Below are 23530 nucleotides of genomic sequence, written 5' to 3'. Positions count from 1 at the left end.
AAAAATGTTGATCATTGCCTTCCTTTAGACAATCAATCTGCTACTACAAAAATCTGAGAACATTTGCTGCGGATCCGGACAATTTTTAAGTCTTTTAAACAAATAATCTATCAAAATAGTTGACTTATTTGAAAACCAATTAGTTGCCACTAATTGTTGCAGCTTCAATGAAAATTAAGTTAAGGAAATTTGTTATATCAGAAGTGTGTATCAAACTGGTGGCCCTTTCCATGACTCAGTCCCCAAGCAGTCCTGTATTCTGTTTCAAATGGGTTGTTGACCCCCTTTATCTTAAGAACATATATTTAGCTAGTATATAAAATAAAACATTTGAAACATCTCCAAATATGAGGCAGTAAACAGTACAAACAGACACGATACATTATTAAATGAACATCTTAAGTCCAATTTTTTGCTTCACCTGCCATATTGGATCTAATACAACTGCGCAGGTGTACCTATTGGTTGTGTGCGTTTAGATTGCAACTATGCTCTTCAAAACCGACTAAAACTACATGAAAAAAGACAATTTTATGCTAGGAAATGGGTCTTATTCATCATCATCATATCTAATGTCTCACTCATCACATCATCTCATTAATCAATCAACTTCCTCATCATTGGTTATAACTGGCTCATTATTTCAAATTTCAAGTCAAAATGTCTCATTATCACTCATTTTCTTTTGTAAGTGTGACTGTGTCCACGCACACAACGGGTGATTCCAGATCCTCCCTATAATCACACTAAATGTGTGGGAACGGCAAACCCGTCAATCACACGTACCGGGTTCTTCCTCATGGCCCCGCCCACTGCCCGCGCCGCTCTGGGGTTTCCCGCCATCTCAGCCAGGCGCTTGTAGGAGACCGTCTCCCCGATTTTCACGTCTCTGAACAGGACGTGCAGCACGCGACTGGTGAACGTGTCTGCAGGAAAGGAAGGAAAACAACAACAAAAAACATGAAGAGCTGATTTCCTCATTTCATCAATCAATGTGAGTTGACAAGAAATGAGCAGGAAAATAACCGCTGACAGCAACATGGACAGCTGCATTCAAGTACACAAATCAAAAGTTTGACACATTCATCTATGTTTAATTTGCCATCAAGTACCCGTTTCCAAGCTAAACACATGGAAGTCCCTCCATTTGACCTTAGCACCAGTAATAATACGGTACGGTACAGTAGCTGATGTGGGAAAATTATTTCCATGGCAGGAGGGGGAAAAAAAAAAAAAAAAAAACTAGGTTATGCACTGAAAGGTCACAGCTAAAATTAAAAAAGTTGGCTCCTTCATTTAAAAGGATTAAGAGAGGCCAAAAAGACGGCAAATCTGCTCCAGATTTTTAATAATAATAATTTGAATGTTGCATACCATTTGTGGCAGCGGGATGACTTTGAGGTTAATCAGACCAATTTGTCCTTTTAATTGCTTTCTATTCAGAGTAGATTCATTATATCATCGCCACTTAAATGGCAGAATTCTTCAAATCATCCGCAGCTTAACCGGCCACATTAACAGCTCTGATTTCATTAGCACTTTAGCAGTAGCTTTATCTTTTTTTTTTTTTCTTTTTCGTGGATTACCAGGCAGTGGCAGCGAGGCGTGTTTGTGTAGGCTGTGATTGATAAAAAAAAAATAATAATAAAAAGAATAAAAGAGAGAGAGACGCGGCATTTGAAAAAACCTTGAGACGCTTCGACGGCGAGCTTTTGTAGCGAGCGAACAACACTTTGCGCGCAAGCGAACACGACGCGGGAACAATGGTCTCGTTATCAAGCGGGGGTGAACTTTGTCTCGTATACACAAGCGCGTGTACTCAGTCATGAAAATTCAATTAGTGATCTCCCATTCTCTCTCATTTATATGGTCTAAGAGAGCACATGACAAGTGATCTAGGAGAAATCCCCCCTAAATTGGCATTGTGTGAAAACATGTCACACCCCTGTCTCACTTCTACAGAGTGAACATCCTTGTGCTCCCCAGGCTCCCTTCGCAAACCTCATAGTCACTCTCCGCTACACAAAGCCACGCGAACAAGGCAATTTGCCTAAACTGGGGGGAATAAGTGTAAAACCTAAAGGGGATACGTTTGATTGATGCGCACCCATGTGAGTTCTTTGTCTTGAACAAGGCCCGTAGGTACTGTTTAATAATTTTTCAGGTAATAATCACGCTGTCAACGAGATGACGGGCTCTTACACAGACAGAGCCAATGTTATGACGAGGGAAGATACGCCCCCCCCCCCCTCACCACCACCACCACCACTCCCGTCGCCGCCTCCCCAAATTTCCTTTATGCATTATTCCCCCACACAAAAGTAAGCCACTTTTGCCCTGCATGATGTGCATAATGATATCTTCTCGTCACTGATGTGCAGATGACAGTTTGCCCAGACTTTAGCGGTGACAAATCCCGGGTCGACGCTTCCCTGCAAACAATCCAAAATTGCCGTTTCTGCCCAAAAGCCGCAACAAGCTCTTGCTTTTGTTTACCTTATTTTATTTTTTTTTCCACCCTCATGACTAAATTCCAAGCAGCCCCTTTTCCCGGAAGAAGCAAGAGGCGGCCTCAGAGGTGAAAGAATTGTGCCCTCATCAGCTTCGGTGACAGAAGCTTCGCTTGGGTCACTCCAGGAGAGCGCCATACTTCATAAAAAGACTAATACGCTGTGTCTGAGGTCAGGACCCTCTTTAGATCGGGTGCAGCGATGTCAATTGTTTAAATAAAAGTTTACACACATGCCCATAATTATGTCACAGGTCATTACCTTAGCAGGAGAGCAGGTAATAGAGCGCGCGTGCAGGCTTGCGGGCCGAGCCGGATCGAAGGGATCTGGTGATTATGAAGTTATCGACTCCTATGATTGATTTGCTCATTATTTTGGATATGAAAGCAATTTGGAAGAGGGAGGGAGGGAGGACGCACAATAAACGCGAATTCCATCAAGCGCGCTAATGATGGATTGAGTGCGATGACTTCCAGCTGACAGTCACCTCGTCGCACGCACACACACAAAAAAGAAGAAGGAAAAAAAAAACGACAATGGTGGAAATGCAGCTACCTCATTATCCTTTGTGTCTAATGGGAGGGAAGACTTTGACTCCCAGTCAAAGTGTCTCTGGAGTCTTGAGGGATCGGCGCGTTTGAAGGCTGACGGGGTGCTGATGATTCTCTGATTATTCGATATTCTGAAAACGTTCATTTCCCTAATTCCTCTCCACATCACAGGGGCCGGGGCCTGGTGAGTGTCTCATCTCGCCCTGCGCTGTGCACAGGGGGAGGTTCAGGCTCCTGCAGGAACGCAGTCATCTGGGCTTTGAAGAGCGCCCCTGTAAGCCCCCCCCCCAACCACCACCACCACCACCACCACCACCACCACCAACCTCCCGTAGCACCCCCCCCCCCCCCCACCCCCCACCTTCCTGCACGTTCCCTGCGCCGCTTACCGAGACTAAGATCCTCTCGTCTGTTACATATGGATGTATAATTAATGAGATAAGAATATGCATCGTTTTAAGAACCCACGATGGTGTCTGTGTTTTCCTGGAGGTGGTGCGCGCGCACACACACACCCACACCCACACACGCGTGCACACAGAGCGTGAATGACACGCGCACGCACTCGCCATTCGCCGGTACCTCAGAGGACCGAACTTGCGTGTGATGTTGCGTCTGACAATCAGTCAAGACGCGGCGGAAAAAAAACGGCACCTCGGCTCTCCTTTCATGTCACCTCTGCGGCTCAGGTATATGGTGACAGCTAATATGAAAAGTGGCTTGTTTTGTCAGAAACGTGTAAATAAACATGGCAACACTTCAAGCTAAGGTCACAACTCAATATTACATGACAAGTGTAGCGAGGGCGCTGTCGCATTGAGGCTCTCCCGCAAGATAACTGAGCAAACAAAAGTTGCTTGTCACAGATTGTAATGACCTGATTAAACTTGTTTTTTGTTTTTTTTGCTCACTTGCTTCCCAGGCATGAGTTGCAAAGCTTCATATTTATGAATTAAGCAGAAAAAAACAACAACAGCACATCCCTCTATTGTCCTTCCTCAAAAGACAAATACTCTGGATGCAAACATTTAACATTTTTATCCACGCATGGCCCGTGGTTGCGACTACTGAGAGCAATCGGGCCCTAAACCCTGTATTTACCGAGCCCCAAAACAACAGGCGAGGGAGGCGAGGTGCAACGCGGCACAATCACCTATTCAGATCAGGTACTAATGAAGAATTCCATCTATCCTGAAATTTAATTAAAACCCCAAAGACTTGAGATGAGATGCGATTTGAAAGAGCCCGGGGCTGGTACACAAGCACTTGGTGGCGAAGGGAATCGCACTGAAAGGTGATATCGTAATTGGTCCTGATGTATTTCTGCATTGCCTTTGCGGGAGCGTGGGACTGTGTAGCTGTATACGGGGGTCTCCACGGAGTACCTGCTCATTGAAAATGCCATCACTCAAGCACTGCGGGTCTGCATGAAATTAGAGGGAAAGTGAGGCCTGATTGCAGGGGAAGGCAGACACAATTGTTAAATGCATATATTAGGGATTTCTTTCTTTTTTTTTTTTTTTTCCCGTGTGTAGGTGTGATTCGGCGTCTAAATGAGCGCTTTGGAAAATCTTTAATGCGACTCTGTGACAAAGCCTGTGAACTTTCCAAGTTCAAAAACATTTGTTTGCTACCTCGACGCGAGCACATTTAAAGACTTTTGTCCGTATCCGCCGCCCCGCATCATTCACACATGCGGCGTGAGAGGACACTAATTGTCTTTTTCTTTTTGTGCCGCGCTCATTCCGAGGGCCGAGGTGGCTGCCCGGTGCCGACAATAAGCTCATTCAAACTTTACCACCATTCACATGTTCTCATTAAAAAGAGAGCGCGGGGGAAAAGGGAAAAAAAAATAAAGGCGCTTCCTGTCTGAAAATGTCAAGAGTGGAATTCGATCAGTTTCAAAGAATGTGCCAAGAATCATGGGAAAGCTTGCCAAGACTAACACGCGTGGTAAGAGCCGCCACAGATTACTGAACCAAGTTACAGCTCAGTGTTCTGTTCTTCCCCTCTCTCTCTCTCTCTCACAGCTATAAAATACTTCATTATAAACACAGAGCACCAGTGAGTGTAAGTGATGTAACTGACAATTAAGAGTGAAAGGCTGATCCCGGCCACGGCTCTGCAAATATTTATCCATGACAGACCTGCTCCGAGGGCGGGGTGGTGAAAGGCGGGCGGCGGGAGACTCCCAGTGCTGCGCGGATCGGCGAAGTACGCCTGGAGCCATTCGACGCAGCGCCGCAACTCGGGGCTCGTTTCCGCCCGGCCGCCGCTAACCACGCGGCAGCTCGGGGGGGCCCGGCCGCTCCTGGTGGGGAGACGAGGTAGGGGGATCAGAGGAGCAAATCGCAATACGACATTCCTGCTTGAGCCTGCGCTAAAATACGCCACAAGGGTGTAACTGGATGCCCGCGGGGTCACGCGGGCGCAGGATGACATAATTTACTGAGTGAAATGTAAGTTGTTATGGGGGGGGGGGGACATGCTCAAATACAAAGTTGCACCGTTCTTCTGTCACTCTGCTTTAGGTGAAGAATAAAAACAAGCTGGAGAAACGTAAAGACATTAAAAGCTGCCACTTGGAACACGGATATTTTTAACAGCATACATTTTTCATACATCCATGTCTTTTGGCCTCTAATCCGGTGGGAATCGACGGGTCACTGAAAAATCAAGTTTTGGTGAAACCTGTTGAGTTATTACTAGAATTTTTCAAGGAATGACTTTCTTCAAAAGTATGACTGACAACGAAAATGTAAACACACAAGTCACATTAGAAGGGCTGTTAGTTGCCAGTTACTCGTTCACATCGACTGTAGGCCACTGAAATGCCATAAAAAAAATAAAAAAAAAAAGTATCATATGCACATCTTGCCTTTATAATTTAATGCACCATTCAAGTCACCGAAACTGTATGATGCAAGACAGATTTAGTTATACGATATAGAACATTTCATACACATACATATACAGACCTCAGAGCCCTAATGGATTTATACTAATTAGCATTTCTTTAAGTCTCTTTTTATTATTGTGTCTTCTCTAAAAGTGACTGTGTAAGGATTCTGATTGCAGGCATTGAAGGCACTTGGAAATTGGAGAACAGATACATAAATTTTTCATACCTACAGTACATTTTTTTTTTTTTTTTATCTTTAATGCAAAGGATAACTACAGTTTACATGACTGAAAACGTCACTTAGTGCGCCTTTTCCAAGAATGACTTTCCTCAGGATTTTGGGCCAAATGACCTCACATTCGACACATTTTGTTTGATCCATAGTGGGGAAAGAATTTGCTTTTAAAAATACACACGGGTATTTTTAACAATGTATACTTTTCGATGTGTTTTGGCCACATGCAGACTGCGGTTAGGTCACTGAAAAAAGACTTCTTTTGCAAAACTCCAACCACGGCGAAGGAACATTTAATCTTTTACTGAAATCACATTACGACACAATATTGTGTTGAATATTTCATCACAATTATAGTTAAAGGAACCTAACGTAGTTATTAAATACATACAGATCAACATATACCCCACATACATAACTGTATACAGTACATTTGTGTCTCCAGGCCTTTCATTTTCTCAAGTCTCTTGTGTTATTACTGTGCATTTTCCAGTAATGACTTTCGTAAAGATTGTGAATGGCTCAAATAACCTCACACTTGACATTTTTTACTGATCTCAGATGGGGAAGGAATTTTTCTGAAGAGGCACAGAGGTCCTTTTAACAATCGATACTTTTTCTTTCTATGTGTTTTGGCTACATGCAAACTGCAGTTAAGTCACTCCAAAGAATTTTGGAACACTGCACTGCGGCCAGGGTGAAAAAAAAAAATGCATACTGGGAAAACGAGAACTTCTTAAAGAAGTCACTGGTATCTTTTAAATCAGCCAATTATGATTACTTTATTTTTGTTGCATTCATAAATTGCATGCAGACTTACCCTACGCCAGTGTTATAATTTTGAAGTTTTAAAGAGTTTTTTTCCTAATTATTTTGCTAAGGTATCATGAAATTCAAGCGTAATAAGTGACGAGTACGCCACTTCGCCATACAAATTATGATAATAGCACTACTTGCTGCTTTGGCATACAATAGACGGACCAGAAATGTGTTTGCATGTGGCCAAATTGTTTTTAACATTTTAGCAGTGAACAAAGTTTTTTTTCCCTTTTTTCCTGACATAGTGTATTGGGAAAAAATAAAATTAAAATATGCTTAAACTAGTGTGGTCCTACCCTTAAGTGCAGAATGATGGAAATATAAAAGAAAACATTGTTAGGCCAAAAGGAACAGTGGTAATAGTTTAACAACATTAAGGAAGTGGAGTCATTTCTGGGGGAGGGGGCTAAAAGTCTTGCAGCTGTTTGAGGAAAAAGTTAAAGAGCTCAGCGTTAACAAGAGTTTCAACTCTGCTTGGGTCTGGTTGAGAGTTCATGACATGAATAAATTGATTTTTTTTTTTTTCTTTTTTGGCCAGAGCCGCGCTGGCGAGCATCGCGCTGCACTTGGACGTGCATCTTAGCATGAGTAGACGCTTGGAGGAATTTGCCGACGGTTGAGTTGGCATCACTTAACAGCTGAATTTCTCTCTGCCGCTGACCACCCCCTAGGTCAACGTGAGCAGACTCACCCATATTTGACACTTAAAGACCCTACTGGGAAGGTCCTCTCTTCGCCTGTGTACTACGGCAAAGTGGACCTCAAGCTGTGATGCGGATCTTAAAGCGGGCCGCCAATTCCATTAACTGGTGTGCAGCACTTATAAATAAATAATATCACCATTTAAGTGCCTCTCTTTCAAAATTGGCTTATCCTGTACAGTATTAATAATAGACATTTACTTTGTTAAACACAGCGCGTCGCCGCTCCTCCTCGCCAAAGCGCCTTCACACTTGTGCAGGTCACCGTGTGCAAAGCATCTTGTTACCTCCGCTGGGGAGGCGGCTTTTGATGCCATTTGTTGTTCGTTAGCTAGCACAATTATGCAAAAGCTATCGAAATGATTTCGAAGAAACTTTGTGGCGGGTTAGCGCCATGGGCCAAAGAACATTTCATTAAATTTTGGTGTGGATCCAGATTAAGAAAGAACAAAAATAAAAAGTAGCAGTTGATTCTATTTTCCAACTTTGGTTAACATTTAAAGGGCATTTTTCTTGACTAAATTCTCACTGAATAAAGCATGAATTGTCAATGACAGAGCTTGGTACCTCCCGATACTCTCATGTCAAACGCAATCCTTTCCGGGACTCTCAGATACGGCTACGCTTGCGGGAAGCATCAAACCGTCACCACCATAAGATTGCTATACGGGTTAGCAACAATAAGGTCAATTTCATATCTTTCAATTCTCTTGTCCGATTCATCCTCACTTGTCGGGAGACTTGCAGTAATATGCTTCCTCAAGATTGAAAGTCTGGATTCAAAATGAGTGAAAATAGATTTAAAGTGAGCCTGTTCTAGTTAAAAAAAAATGGATCACTGTCTGTGTCTGCAATACTTTTAGTTTGAGAGGAACCAGGCCGCAGCCAAGGTACAGTAAATAAATGAGTGCAAATTAATGACCACCTAATACACTGCTTTGCGACCTATTGTTTTTGTTATTGCATTACTCGTAGTTACGACCTTTGAAAACGAGCTTGGGAAGATGATCAAATCACATTATTTTGCTTTTGCGAAAGGCTTTCCTGTTCGGTCAGTAGTGAACGCATCTTCTCTGTGGATGGCCGGCGACGTGTCATGATTAGCGCCCTTTTAATTCATCAGTGACAGCATACTAAATTAGCTCATTTTCTATCTTGTTAAGTTAGCAATAGATTAAACATGATTTTGGGGTGGTCTTGTGTTGATGTTGGTGCACAGTGGTGTATAAAAGCAATATATGGCAGAACGCCAACTTTAACAATGCAATGTTTTGTTTTGTGTTTTTTACGACAAGCACCTCACACTCTCTCAAGTCACATTTTGAAACATTTGCACTGGTCACAAAAAGTTTAAAATGATGTTAACCACTGTTACATTCAAGCAACCAACCAAAGGACTTAAAAAAATAAAAAGTAATTTGTGTCAAAGATCATGCATCTCATTCGAGTTTTGTATTGTTTTTGTTAATATATTCTTACTTTGCACTCAAGTATAGAAAATAAGAAACATAAAAGCTAATAAATGTGAACTGAAAATACACCGCGGGCATCTTACTGCTTTGCACGTGTAATCAGTCTGCATACTTCCTCGCTTCTTTTTTGATAAATGTCGCCAAAAAAAAAAGTCACATAAAAGAAAAACTTGCTAAACTAGATTATTCTGTATGTCGACTTTTGACATTTTGTGCGACTTAACAGGCGTATTGTCCTCCCCCACAATTTGGGTCAAACAAAGAATATGACTTGAGGGCAGATTCAACTGTGTTTGGTGCTGATCCAAATTGGGATTGATTGGCAGGCGTCCGTGCTCCACCAGTGGCATTCTAGTAATTGACACGTGATGCCAGCCTTTAAGCGGAGGACTGCGACCGAGCATCCTCCGCCTGGTATAGTTTGTGGCCGTGCGATGAAAAGCCTCCCGGGTGCCGTTGAGCGGCGGCTGTAAATACAGTCCGAGGTGTGAATACTCTCATTTCTACATAAACCACACAGCAGCAGTTTATAGTTGCAAAGTCGCAAGGCCCGCCAGCGGGGTCCTGTGCCGAGACCCTTTTCAAACAATGGCCGCGGCTCATGGCAATCTCTTGTCGGCATGGGTGAGTGCCCAGCCAGCCCCTACTTGTCATTGTCTCTCTTTTCTATCCCCTCCACCGCCCCCTCTTCTTCCTCACCATTTCTCTATCCTCCCACTCCAGCTCTTTCACTTCTCCACCCTGACACCCACCATTCCCCCTCACCTCCTTTCTCCCTGCAAGGATCTCCAGGCCACCTCTCTGTAAACCCCCCCCCCCACTACATCCTCTACCCCTGCACACATACACACCCTCTCTTCTACGAGAGGATGTTCCAGCCGCTGCACACTGACAGCTCGGGGATATTGTGTGTGGAAATGTTCCTGTTGGACCCGCAGGCCCTTACAATCTACCGGACAAAGGCTAGCGCACCTTTGCTTAAGGCGCATCACCTTTAACCTCCCCCGGTTCGCACTTCACACTTGTCACCGTGGTTAATTTCACCCCCCCCCCCCCTTCTCTCGCCTCCCGGCCCCCGTCACGGATGCGCCCCGCTTTCAAGGTGCAGCCGTGAGTGATACAACATTGACAGTAGTAAAAGTTAATGTGATGCAGCACATGTTATGGCTGGTAAACAAGAGACAAATAAATAAATAAAAGGGGGGAGCAACATGAGTGGAGCTGAAGTCTGTCACCTCCAGGTGCGATGGGGGATTGTTTCTAAAGAGCACGAGGGCAGTGGAGATGTATGTTTCGCGCAGGCAACATTTCCACTCTCCTCAGTGACTCATAAATTACCCCGCAACACAACAACATTGCCGACTTTAAACTACTCATAAGGGGATGTCATCTATGGGTTGTCTTAATTGCAAGTAAATCACCCTAAAAAAAAATACAGTGGCACCGGACGCTTAATTTATTAGTGCTGAGCTGCACTGTGCCCCAACTTGTGAGTGTTTGAGTCACTGGTTGTTTTTTTGCTTTGTGTTGCGAGTGAGCTTAAAAGCCATTTTACATGAACACATTTTTAAAACAAATTATGTTTAATATGGTTATCTTTAGGCCTTTTTGTCTCGCAGGAAAACTACAGTTTAATTTAGGCCTTTTTCTTTGACAAGTCTTACTTGTTGCAAAACGCTAACTCATGAACATTAATGATCAAATTCTCAGTTCCGACATGTCTAAATAATCAAAAGGCGTCTTAACTGTCGTTCAAATTTTGAACCGAGACGACAATATGGATGTTGAGTGACTGCTTCTGGTGTTGTACATTTGTTTAATCTCTTTGTACCATTTGCCACAAAGCAGTGAAGACGTACTAGAATGCCACGTTAGCTTGTTAGACTACTTGCTAGCACGCTGCCGGTCAATTGTGATCAAAATCGCTAAGATTTTGTAATGTATTAGTGCAGGAGTGTCAAACTCATTTCTTTCTTTCCTTCGGAGGGCCGTTTTGACTGTAAACCCAAATAAATATATGATTCTCCTATTTTACAAACACACAAAAAAAATGAATACCTAGTTTTGAAATCAGTGGTTCATAAGTTTGGTTTGAATATAATTACATTTATTTTAAAATGAGGGCTTAGTAACCAAAATGCTTGCAGTATATCAACTTTTTTTTTTTCTTTAAACAGAGAGACAATTTGCCCCCGGGTCTTGAGTTTGACACTTGTGCATTAGTGGTTAACACTTGTGAGTTAATAATATGAACAGTAACACTACTTGCATGAGCAAGTTTTGATCCGGAGGTGTGTAAGAATTGATTTTCAACATGGTAAATTGGTATTTTTATGCATGTATTTATTTATTTATTAAGTATATTTTTTTGGCCTTTTGTCCACATGCAACCTGTGGTTGAGGTCAACGAAAATACTTTTTTTCCCTCCCTCCAAAGAAGTACAGTAATTGCTTCCAAAGCGCTCCTCCACACTTTTTTTTTTTTTTTATTCAGACAAAGAAAAATATCTCCATCTATACAAGTCTTGCGGCTAGTTATCATATTTTGACTCCATCACAGGTAATAACAAATAATTCAGGGCTAGCCAGGATGCGCTGCACTAAAAAGAATATTTCCCTTGATAGCAGATTGTGATTCCAGAAAATTTCTAATATTGTGCTCCTGTCACAATCAATTTCCAATTACCATAAATCATTGCTGCGCAAAGTGGGAGTCATTTGGAGCGCAGCCTATTTCCTAATATAAAGAATGAATTGCACATTTGTATAATATCGCCGGTTATTTTATTCATCCAGGAGGAAACAATCAAAGGAGACAAAAGGAGACAAAAAGGCTGTTGACTTTAAATTTGCCAATTTTCTCGGTTGTACTTCGGGTCTCTACTTGCACAAGTCTTCAGTCAGACTTTTTCTATCAAGTGCAGAATGAAAACAGGTTAGCCACAACATTTAATTGAAAGGAATCTGGCGAAGGGTGTAATGGTGTACCGCACAAAAAAGGGGGAGAGAAGGAAAAAAACTCAGAACTCATGCCTCCATCCTGTGAAGCGTGATGGCGCTCATCCTGACTCGATCGGCTGTCACTTTTGACACAGCCTGCCAGGGTTCTCCTTCACCGATCATGGGTAACATGGCGGGTCAGAGGATGAAATAGAAAAGGCCAAGCGCGCTCCAATATTTTCCCCGGCCTTATAACGGCACATACTTAACTCGGAGACGTCAGGGACTCAAGAGAGCATGAAAAAAGCCTAAAATGACTGTCTAAAAAGGCAGGAAGGGGCGGGGGCGTGTGGGTTCAAAACACAGCATGTCTCTATGAATGTCAAGATCCTGATGGCCTCCGAAGCAGAAGCTGCGATACAATTGTAAGCCACTTGCTCAATGCGGCTCGTTCAACCATTTGAGGATCATTCAGATGCCGATCTAGCTACTGCGGCATTAAAGTCGAGAGCTTTCCGAGTGGCAGGCGGGAAGGGATGCTTCCTTGTTGTCCTCTGTGGGCGCCAGTTCTTACTTTGGTGAGGGAAAAAAAAAAAAAAAAAAAAAACAACTGGGCAGGATAAACGGCTCTCTAGATATCCAACTCCTCCTATTAGTGAGCGACCAGCACGGACTCAAGGCGATGCATAAAAGGTGGCGGCGGCAGGTGCAGAGGAGGCAACAAAGCACACAACAATTAGGCCTTCTCCCAGCTGGCGAGCCACAGGAGTCAGTGAAGGCATGTAATACCACAGCCTTAACTCTTACTCCATTATGTAGCGTATCCGCAGCCCGAAGCAGCAATGTTTATCTACAACAGACTATTGAGCAGTTTCAAATCGCATTTTTAGCCCCTATTCTCAAGTGCCACAGTAAGAGATTCCAATTACCCGAATGGTAAGGAGCCAGCGAGGGAGGCATAAAGTACATTAGGGATCCCCTGTAACTGCGGGGACCTTTTAGAGGCTCCGCTGAAGAGGGCCGAGAGACCGGGGAAGGGAGGTTGCGTGCTGGTGGTGGTGATGGGGGGGGCGGTGACCCTGCATGGATAGCCTCTGTCAAAACTTGACCACGTCAAGCACAAAGGCATTATGGGAATCCAGTGTCACCAAGTCCTAATTACTGTCTGTGTTCAGAGCAAATTACTGCCTTGTTCCTCTGATTAGCGAGGAGGCTAATCTTCACCTGTGTACGCCAGCACTGCTGAGGGCCCTTGAGTGTTAGCGCTTCGTCTTCTGTAATTTATTTTTAAATCAGTGCCCGCTCCCAGGAGTTTTGAGTGTTTTGTTGTGAACCGCTTACCATGATCCCCACCGCCGCCCCCTCACCCCTAAATCCTTGACTAAATCCTTGTTTGGTGCCGCAGGAAGATAAGCAAGAACAACACTTGGGCATAATTGACTCGTACTCCTCTCCAAGATGTCAGAGCGAAATCATCTCTCTGCATATTGCCTTAGTATGTCGCGCGCCGCGCACTTCTGCATGTTGCAGATACAGAATCCAATCAAGTTGCAAAACAAACTAGCTCAACCCCTTCGTGTCGGGGAAAAACTTCCCGGTCGACAGCAGGGGGAAAGAAAAAGAAAAAAAAAAAAAGAGTGCAGGAGGTGCTTTTAGCAGGAACTTTCACTCGCCGCGCCTCCTGACTTTACCCTGGAGGTTGCGTTTGGGAAAAACGCAACATTTGCAGGATTCTGTCAGCGTCGCGTCCGTCTGTGCGTGGCGCGTCACAGGTAGTGCTACACAGGTGCTGCACTGCACAGGAAGTGGCACACGGAGCTTGATTGGGACGGTCCCGGGAGAGCGGGGCATAAACATAGTGCACAGATGGGTCCAGGGGCCAGTGGGAGCGGCACCTTAATGAATACACAGCTGAGTACTACACTTCACAACATGCAAAACAATATTCAGGGGCGGCCGCGGTGGAAAAAAAAATAAAAAATGGAACAAAAATGATCTGAATATCATTACGCTATGAATTATTCATGGCCATTTCTAGGGAGACGGCGTCAAAAAGTCCCTCGGCCTGCCGTCTGATGGTTTCATTCAAGATCTCAGCAGATATCCGTTTGTATGACAAAGCAGTTTAAGTTACAAATGTAAGCAGTTTATTTAGGACACGGTTGGGTCTCGGGCGCCGGCGACATAATAATCACGAGTGATTAAAAGGATGCACTGGGCTAAGTATAAACACACCCAGAGAGAAATGATGGAGAAGGGAGAAAAAAACAAAACAACAACAACAACAAAAAAAACATACGTTGTTGATGTTTCCTCACAGTGTGTGAGCACATCATGTAAACAGGCCCCAAACAGGGAACACATTTAGCATCGTGCTATTCAGCGTGAACCGGGACATTGATTCACAACACTACGCGTGCGAGAAAAAAAAAAAACGATAAATGCATCACCTCAGATATTTCACACCAGCGTCGGCAGTGTGTAAAAAGCTGTTGTGACAGCTCGGCTATTGGGGCCGCGTTGGATGGAGGACGCCTGGCTGCGTACGAATGCCAAATGCGCGCGGGGGTGACGGCTTTGACAGAAAAACACTCCGCCTCGGAACAATTAGGTGCTTCTCGGGGCCCCCGTCCCGTGTTGCCGGCGATAATGGAAAGCTGTGAGGATAACTGGTGATAAATACACTTTAACACCCTCCTCCTTAAAAGCAATGCAGGCCCGCCGTCCTCTCATATGCTTAGCTAATCATGACCATGGCCGGCAAATTCATACAAAAGACTAATTACTGTTGTACTTCACTTGAGTCTCAAAAGGCCTCTTACAGAAGGACTTGGGGGGTTCTCCTGCTTCTTTTCTCCTCTTGATGGGTATTTTTTAACAAGTAGGGCCTGGCGCGAGACAAAAGCGTTTAAAAAACGGTGATTGCTTTCATCCTCTTTAATTACATTCAGAAATGGCATTTCTGCCACATAATACACCCCTATTGTTTCAGAATTATCTGGCTCGGGGAGGAAAATCTACAATATTTGACGACGCTCCCGAGCTAAATCGCCTCTTGAAATTGAAATATGCTCTGGAAATCCAAAATAAAAAGCCAGCCCGCGCCGCTGATATACCGGAGGCTGCTTGGCATTCTGCAGAACGCCATTATTATGCATATCCAGGTAGAAAGTTAATTAACCCAAAGCTTAAGCTAATTATGGTAGCAGAATGCTATCAACCGAGCGCTTTCAGTCAGACAGCTGTCCGGAATTTCATTTGCTAATCATTTGTCTTTTGCCAGAGCATATGGTACATTTCCCCGCTATCACAGCAACAACAAACAGATGAAAATCATTAACTAAAAACAATGAGCAATGTGAAAAATCAGACACAGATTTATGTGCCTTTGTGTCATAGGAGGAGTGGTGTGTGCGCGTGTGCGTGCGTGTGTGAAAAGGGGGATTTGCGGCCCTGGAAAGTACAATGATCATTTTCGGTCAGAGCCACTCAGGATTTTAGGCAGATCATGTGACCTGAGCGTGCTGGGAATTCAGAAGCACAAATATATTGTTTATATCTATATGCAAATGAAGCCGAATGTTTATCCGTGTTAAATTAATTACAGTTTTCTATAGGAGCTTGTTCCGAACAGTTTGTAGCTTCTAGCACATTTTTATTTATTTTTTTTACGCTGTTAAAAGAAATCCCTGAGCTTGGAATTAAATCAATTATTTTGCAAGAAATGTTTCACGCATTATTTTTTTTTCCTGGCTGCAGCTCTCGAAAACACATCACAGAGGCTGTTTAAGGGTGATTGATATCGGCATTGCCTTGCGACATTATCAGGCAATAAAGGCTACTCAGGTTCTAATGCAACATGTCATACACAGCCTCCTGTAGTACATTTCTATTGAGGACCTCACAGGGTAAATTGCTTTCCCCCCCACCAGCGCCGTCTGCCCCCCCCCCCTTCCTCACATCTCAGCCCGCTTGACAGACAAATTGATCAAAGCATTGTAAAATAATATGCTCACAAAATGTCTCGGGGCAGGAGTCCAGCCTTTTTTTTTTCTCCATTTCTCACCCTAATAAATAAAAAAAAATAAAAAAAGAGCAGTATGATTTCCTCAGTGTTACATCTGTGTGAAAGACTCAAGCAGCATTATATTTCATACAATAGTAATACGCTGTAAACAAAATATGAAGTATTATTTTCCGTCAGTGTGGCCATGCTAAAAAACACATGAAAAAAAAAAAAAAAAAAGGAAGGGTGGGGGGGGGGGGGGGGGGTGGTTGAGGCTGGTTAGCAGGAGGCTGGTACGTGGGGCCCCAACTGGGGTTGTTGGAGATGTAATGAATTTGTTCATGTGATGGTGCCTTCAGGGCTGTCGTTAAGACTGGCAGAGAGGAAGGTTGATTTCGGGAAACGTTGCGAAGATCAGTTAGGAAGCAAAAGGGGCTTGAGACGTTTCTATTAGAAAGAGCTGACGGTCATGGTGCGTAAGCAATACTTCAAGGGCGTTTATGTGGCTATAATGGCGGTTATCAATAACTATCTATCAATGCCACCGGTGCTGCTGCTGCTGCTGCTGCTGCTCGGGCGAATTTGCCAGCGAGGAGAAAGAATAGCACACTTGCACGCCGCTCGCACGTCTTCTCGCTATGCATAGATGTATTTCCCTTATCCAAAATATGGCCTCGGAGATCATTTATCAGCCTGACTCGCTAAGCCCGCAACACAACACATCCAAAGCTGACAAGAGCCTTGTTTAGTATGTCATAAATAAATCAATGGAAATGGCTGATCCCCACTATTAAAGCTACAGGAAGGATTTTGTGAGATCTACATAGGTAAGCCTGTGTTTTGTCACTGTTTTTCAGGCCTGCCTTCAACGCAAAGTCAAGACAAAAAAAGAAAAAAGAAACAATTTACAATAATAACTTCTAATCACCTCCTACAGAATGTCATTCTGATTAAAATTGCATTTGTGGAATATGAATTAAGCAGAAAAGTCCAGCTGTTTTTCTCTCTCTCAGCAGGCGGCCATTTTGCTTTGTATTGGCCCTTGCTGTCGACTGAAAATGACATCACATTGCCCAACGACCAATCATGGCTCACCAGTTTTCCGGGTTTGGTCATGTGATGTTCACAAGCTATTTTAGACCACAGACTTATTTATAATGGCTTAACAATGCTGCTTATGAAACCAGTAGTGCCCATCTTACGTTGCCACTCACTAAGCGCGCCTAATGAATACATTGATTTCTCCGCAGCGTTTTCACGTTATTTAATGTCTCTACGGCGAAAATGCCACAGTGTGTGGTGTATGGTTGCACCAATAAGTCCGGGAGAAGCAATACCTGCAAATTCCATCAGTAAGAATGAGAGTATTAATTTTCTCTTATCAGATAGATCTCCGATTGAGACCCAAAAGAGTCGTCTACATCTTGTTGTTAGAACCATCAACAATAAAATGAAAGCAAAGGTCATCCAGAAAAAAAAAAATGCTGCGAAATATAAACCTAACCTCTATCCGTCATTAATCACCATATTGAGATAATATACGCTTAATGATCGATGGAAACAGTTCTGTTTGTTCTTTGAGGGGCTCTCTTTACGACATGCCACGATGCTAGCGTAAAATATGCGCTGATAACAGTTGCAACCTAAAATAGCTGTCCTCTGGCTTCAGTCGCGAGGGGGGCAATTAATTGTTAGTCCATTTATACACAAGTCCATGCCTTGGACACTGTGACGTCATTTTTAATCGACGGCAAATGACAAAATGGCCACCACCTGAGATGGATGAAAACAGGTGGATTTTGCAAAATTGCAAGATTTTTCAAACGCAGTATTTATCAGAATGTTGTGTTTAGACGAGTTGGGCCTGATAGAACGCATAATGATTTTATTTAATGTGACTTTCTCTTTAATGCCAATTTCCATGGTGCTACTGTGGGCTCTTCGCCACACGTCCAAACTCAAACATTTTCTTTAATAATTTCTGCCTCGTACCTTTGAGAAGGTGATCCCGGGCTTCACTTATGACCGACACCGCAAACGATATTAAACCGAGAGATGATCTAGTGGTGCGAATCATTAAATTCATTTGCATATTCCTACTGAACCTGAACGCACAAATTAAAGCCTGCTCGCAAAGCGATGGGAGAAAGGTGCCCGGGCATGGTTATAGGACATCTCCCATCATCAAAATTCCATATTATTAATCTCCTCACTTCAACTCATTAATAACAAGTGGAATGTTTTTACTGCTTGATGAATTTGAGGCCGTCACACACAGCCAGGAAACACATGTTGAGGTAGAATATACAAGGTCATTAATGGGTTTCCATAAATTAGAATTTAAACATAGAACTTCCTATCTGGGTGCATTTGGAAATGGTTTAATTTCCCAAACCATTCAAGGCTATCAAATGCGAATCTGTGATACATGGATATTTAATTCCAATCTAATCACAACTAATCTGCGACGTCGGGATGTGGACCTGCAGAAATAAGGAGGAACTACGTATTAGCGCCGGGTTTAATCAGTCTCAATCGCTCCAGTAAGACTGTCGACATTCTGACAATTTTGAGGGATGGCCGGGGCGTGAAATGCAATTACATTTGCCGCCGCCGTGGCTCCACACTCCAAAAGTGCCCGCGCTCAACTTGCTGGGAAACATAAATAAACAGGAAGAGCGCCCGCCCGACGCGCGCGCTCCCCAGCGTGGCCTTTTGCGACCCCCGCAGACACGGCGCTCTAATCGACTCCCGCGTGAGTAATAAACCGGTTACTTGGGTGAAATTTCAAATACAGAGCGGGAAAAAAAAAAAAAAAAAAAAAAAAATCACAAGCGCGCGTGCCGCCGGAAATCCAATTTCCAGGCCCACCGTATTCTAGTGGCCCTCATATTTCTAGCGCCTCCTCATATTTGCCCAACTTTCTTGCCGGATATTTCTTGTGGGATCTACAAAAAGGCCCCCCGCTCGCGATGAGCGATGGCGCCACTCCATCACAGGAGCGGATACTGTCTGCCTGTAAATTTCACACCTTTGTTTATGGCGTCAGTGGGCCGGCTGTTGTACAGTACCTTTCAGCAGGTGCGACATCCATTAGGATCCGGATGGCGTGCACGCCATTGTCACAGGCGTCGACTCGGATGGTCCCCAGGGGACTGAGCAACGCGACGGTCTCGGGAGCGCACGGGCTCTCCCTCCGCTTCCTCTTGTGGGCACCCTGCTAAAGGAAGCGCAATTTACACCTCACGTCATTGACATATGCACGGGGCCACGTCCCGCAATTTCCCACACGCATTTGCATTGAGTGATCTGTCGGAAAAAGCGCAGCGGGCCGCCCAACGGATGATGGCTTACATGTTTGAGCACCTCGCCTCCAAACAATGTCATGATGTGGCTTGATCCCGACATTGCAATCCAATATTTCTTTGGTGCACGGGAAGGAATACGCCTATCTAACCAATAAATCGCCCATTTTTCCCCCTCTTTCTGTTCTATATATCACATAAATGAGAAAAACAATGCAGTCTGTTCCCTTGTCTGGTGGGGGATTCCCAAGATAGCTCGACATTATTTTCAATCCGTCATTTTTGGTTGATGGCCGGGATGTTTTTCTAGCATTAAATTTGTTCCTTGGGGTGCAACTCCAATGGGATTCTGCTTTCCAGCCCTTAACAACAGCAAAAACGTGCAGCTTTTCTGACGACTGAGATGGATACTGGCAATAACCAGACAGCAGTTGCTTTTTTATTTTTACTTTGAGGGGGAAGCGAGAGATGATTGACTACGTTATATGTGAATTTTTTTTTTTGAGCGATGGGGGTAATGACAAATAAAGGTCACATTGATTTGAAGGAGTTTTAACCAAGGAGACCTTTTCCATCCAATAACCTTTACTTGGGAAGTTTGTAAAACCTGGAAACACTTCTTTTTTTTTTTTTTTTTGCTATCCCCACAACTTAAGTTTATTATTTTATTTTTGCCTAATTGTACACCTTATAAGATCTGTAATCTATACAATGGATATTTTTGGGTAGCCTCAGATAAACAGTTACAACAAATTTCAAAACACAAATATCCCAATATAGTGTGTTCCCCAAAAAATTTACAGACATTTCATAGTCAAATAACAGAGTGAACTTCCATCCATCCATCCAACCATTTTCTTGACCGCTTATTCCCTCACAAGGGTCATGGGGGGGTGCTGGAGCCTATCTCAGCTGGCTTTGGGTAGTAAGCGGGGTACACCCTGAACTGGTTGCCAGCCAATCGCGGCGCACACAGAGACGAACAACCATCCACACTCACAAGCACACATAGGGACAATTCGGAGCGCCCAATTAACCTGCCATGCATGAGACAAAATTCAGCAAAAACATCTACTGGGAAGCGGATTTGGACATAGCACAAACAAAAGACGAAGGCAATAAAAATGTGTTGTGTCACAGGCTGGGCGAATATTGAACTATAGTGAAGTTTTGGCTTTAAAAAAATAAATAAAAATAAAATAAAACTGGGCCTTTATTAATTATTTTAAAACCTACTTAAGTCAGATATTCACATTTCAAATGATGTAAAAATTTTGGCAACACCTTGTAGACTGCATCATCATTTTTTTTTTAACAAATGTACTAGGGTCCTTGGAGGACTTTAATGGACCCTTATTAAGGGGGAGTCTACCAATGCTGATTCTAGGTTTAAATTGTGCACGTTAACACTGTCAAATTAGTCGTGGAAAAAGAGAACCTTCTTATGGCTTAGCCCTGCATTAATTAATGGTCCTGCATGGGAGAATGTGGCATATAGCCTAATTTATGTACATTATCGGTGATTTTACTAGAAGAGGCAATGTCTTATTACATTGAGACTTGCACAGCCCCCCTTCCTGACACAAGCACACGCATCTGTCATGGTATGTGATCACAACTCTGTGTGTGTGTGTGTGTGTGTGTTTCAACTTTCTTGTTTCGACTCTTCTTGTAGCTCTCACAAGGGGTTTGCCTGCACTGACAATAAAGGCGAGCACATTTCTGAGCCAAACAATAGTAGTACAGCGTGCACTTTGGATACGCACCGAGCAGACTGCCTGCCATTTAGCAAACCGCTAATAGACCCCGCAGAACAAGAAGAAGAAAAAAAAAAGAATAATGGACTTTGGCAATTATGTCCCGGCTAATAGTCTGCTCTGATTAAAAATAAAGCCATCACGTCGGCTCGCGGCGTGCAGCAGACGACGGCGGAGGAGACCTGCGTTGTTTGTTCACCCATCTTTTCAAGGCAAACAAAAGGCAGGCTGCGTGTTGTTTATAGTCACCGTCGGCGCCCCCGTTACTCGTCCACCATGATGCTATTCGTGAAGACAAGCTGGAGTGGAAAGTCGACGCGTATGTTTAGCCAAACGCAACATGTGTCCTGGTTTACGCAGTACGTGAAGACAATTCTTCAAACGTGTTGTAACTTCTTGTTTGAATCAACCTGCGTACACAAATTGTCAACATGCTACACCAGTTGTGCCTCAAACGAAGTAGCGCTAACACTTCTTGAAGCAAACTACTGTAGCCCCTATTCCATGAATTAGTGACCCGTGTTTGTTCGAAAGCAACATGACGCAGTAAATGAAACCCTTACAATGACAGGAGCGTCCATAACAGCATCCATGTAACACAGACACGCTTGCCTTCTTCGACCACTTCCTGCTTCTTTGCGCGCATGACAAAGTAAACCAATCACAGGGAGTGAAAGTTAGCTCCCCTCAGTGATTGGACAGCATCACATTTAACCCTCCCCTCTCAGAGGAAAACAGTACTGACGCAAAAAAAAAAAAACAAAACACTACAGTTTCCATTTCATTAAAGAATGAAAAATGTCTGTTTAAAAAAAAACGTGAACGAAAAGGCTAACATTCAATTGCCTTCCTTTTTTTCGCTACCGTTTTTTTTTTTTTTTTTTAGCTGGTGCAGGAGCTCACCAATCACAGGAGGCAGAAGTCGGTTCCCCCTCAGTGATTGGACAACGTTCCATCTAAGCCCATTCTCCGTCAAAGGCAACTTTTGACGCAAACTACACTCTGTTACACCGTCCGTTCTATTTTAAGTCCCTCCCACATAAAAGAAAGATAACAAATAATACAAAATAGAATAGGATCAAATTGAATAGAAAACCTTTATTGTCATTACGAATTAGACGTTTTATGTAGTGAAATTGGGGAATTTAAACAGGCTACGATTTGACGCAAACTACAGCATCAAGTCCACTAAACACTGAACTAATATTGTGCTTGTTTTAAAAAAAATAGAAAGAAAGAAAGAAATACACACAGCACGACAAACCCCTACAAATAACACGTAGCCTCCTTATAAATCACTTTTGTCTCCTTTCTCATAACTTCCTGCTTTCCCAAACGAACCAAAGAGCCCACCAATCACAAGAGGCAGAAATCATCTCTATCACAACGATTGGCCAACATCCACATCTAAGCCCCTCCCCTGTCAGAGACAAACACTAGGCTTATCGAATATGGCTAATGGGCCTCAAGTTGGGATTTGGCGTCTTGCAGGGGGGGTCCCAACACACCGCAGACAAGTAATAGTAATGATTTAGATATTTGATTTGCTTGATAGTTTTACAGGAGAAATACGATGATACATGTATCCGTATTCATTTTAGACATGTTATGTTTCCACTTATAGCAAAGACATTTATCCAGTTCTCTGTCTCCTGTGGCTCCTCACTGAGGTCTATGGGGGTCCTGAGCATAATGCCTGTGAATAAAAAATATCCTCGTGAATGCATGTATGCACGACAAACTAATAAATCTGGCACGTCACTACAAACAACACACAAGGCAGTGCACACTCATTTTATTGCAGTTTTTTTGATGCAGTCTAAAGTGGAGCGGACTTTTCTCACGTCCCCTGGAGCAGTCGTACATTTTAACTCCAGCACAATATTTCAGTCATTCTTGCATTGTTTCAAAAACGTCTTTTGTCCTCGGCAGCCTTATTTTAATTTCAGGGCTTCTTTCGGCTCGCCGCACGCCGCCTCCGTTTGGAATGCGCAGGCCGGCGTGGGCCGGCGGCCCACACCCCATCTCAGTGGCGAGGGTGGGTAGAGGGGAGGGGAGAAAACGCCACCCCTGCAGAGACCATTTTGAAATCTGTGAGGATTTCTGTGCCATCTGGACCCGCTGCCAGTCTGCCCCAGATAGTAAGGGTTGGCAACGGTACCCGACGGTGCAATATGGCTCTCTCTTTAATGAACTACTAACTGTCCCCCGTTTTAATTGATGTGACATTTGAGCCATTTATCTCTGACATTTCAATGAAGGATGATTCTCAGCCTTGCCATTTACTTTTTTGGTGCAGTTTTCTAAGAGCCATTTGCATTTTTCTTGCTCG

At 43.5% G+C, this 23530-nt stretch overlaps 2 protein-coding genes across 23 annotated transcripts in view; both read right to left on the bottom strand.

Annotated features, from left to right (window-relative positions):
• LOC144001413 (methylated-DNA--protein-cysteine methyltransferase-like) overlaps positions 1–21869 on the bottom strand; it is a 131218-nt gene extending 109349 nt beyond the window's left edge. For 4 of the 6 annotated variants that reach the window (XM_077495713.1, XM_077495714.1, XM_077495715.1 and 1 more), the window contains exons 1-4: positions 19491–19578; positions 19208–19356; positions 5209–5372; positions 787–926 (exon numbers count right to left, since the gene is read on the bottom strand). In XM_077495713.1, the coding sequence (XP_077351839.1) occupies positions 787–926; positions 5209–5372; positions 19208–19356; positions 19491–19544 (507 nt within the window). In that variant the 5' untranslated portion in view covers positions 19545–19578. Of the gene's footprint in view, positions 1–786; positions 927–5208; positions 5373–19207; positions 19357–19490; positions 19579–21761 lie in introns of those variants that run through there. The other 2 variants (XM_077495718.1, XM_077495716.1) reach the window with 2 other exon arrangements.
• Positions 21870–22323: 454 nt separating this feature from the next.
• Positions 22324–23530, bottom strand: part of LOC144001411 (uncharacterized) — a 127215-nt gene continuing 126008 nt past the window's right edge. For 9 of the 17 annotated variants that reach the window (XM_077495694.1, XM_077495695.1, XM_077495693.1 and 6 more), the window contains one exon: positions 22330–22894. The gene's annotated coding sequence lies outside the window, so the exon portion shown is untranslated. Of the gene's footprint in view, positions 22895–23530 lie in introns of all 17 variants that reach the window. The other 8 variants (XM_077495707.1, XM_077495708.1, XM_077495703.1 and 5 more) reach the window with 6 other exon arrangements.

Source organism: Festucalex cinctus, chromosome 14, assembly GCF_051991245.1.
Source record: "Festucalex cinctus isolate MCC-2025b chromosome 14, RoL_Fcin_1.0, whole genome shotgun sequence".
Classification (NCBI taxonomy): domain Eukaryota; kingdom Metazoa; phylum Chordata; class Actinopteri; order Syngnathiformes; family Syngnathidae; genus Festucalex; species Festucalex cinctus.
This window is presented reverse-complemented; position numbering and strand designations above follow the sequence as displayed.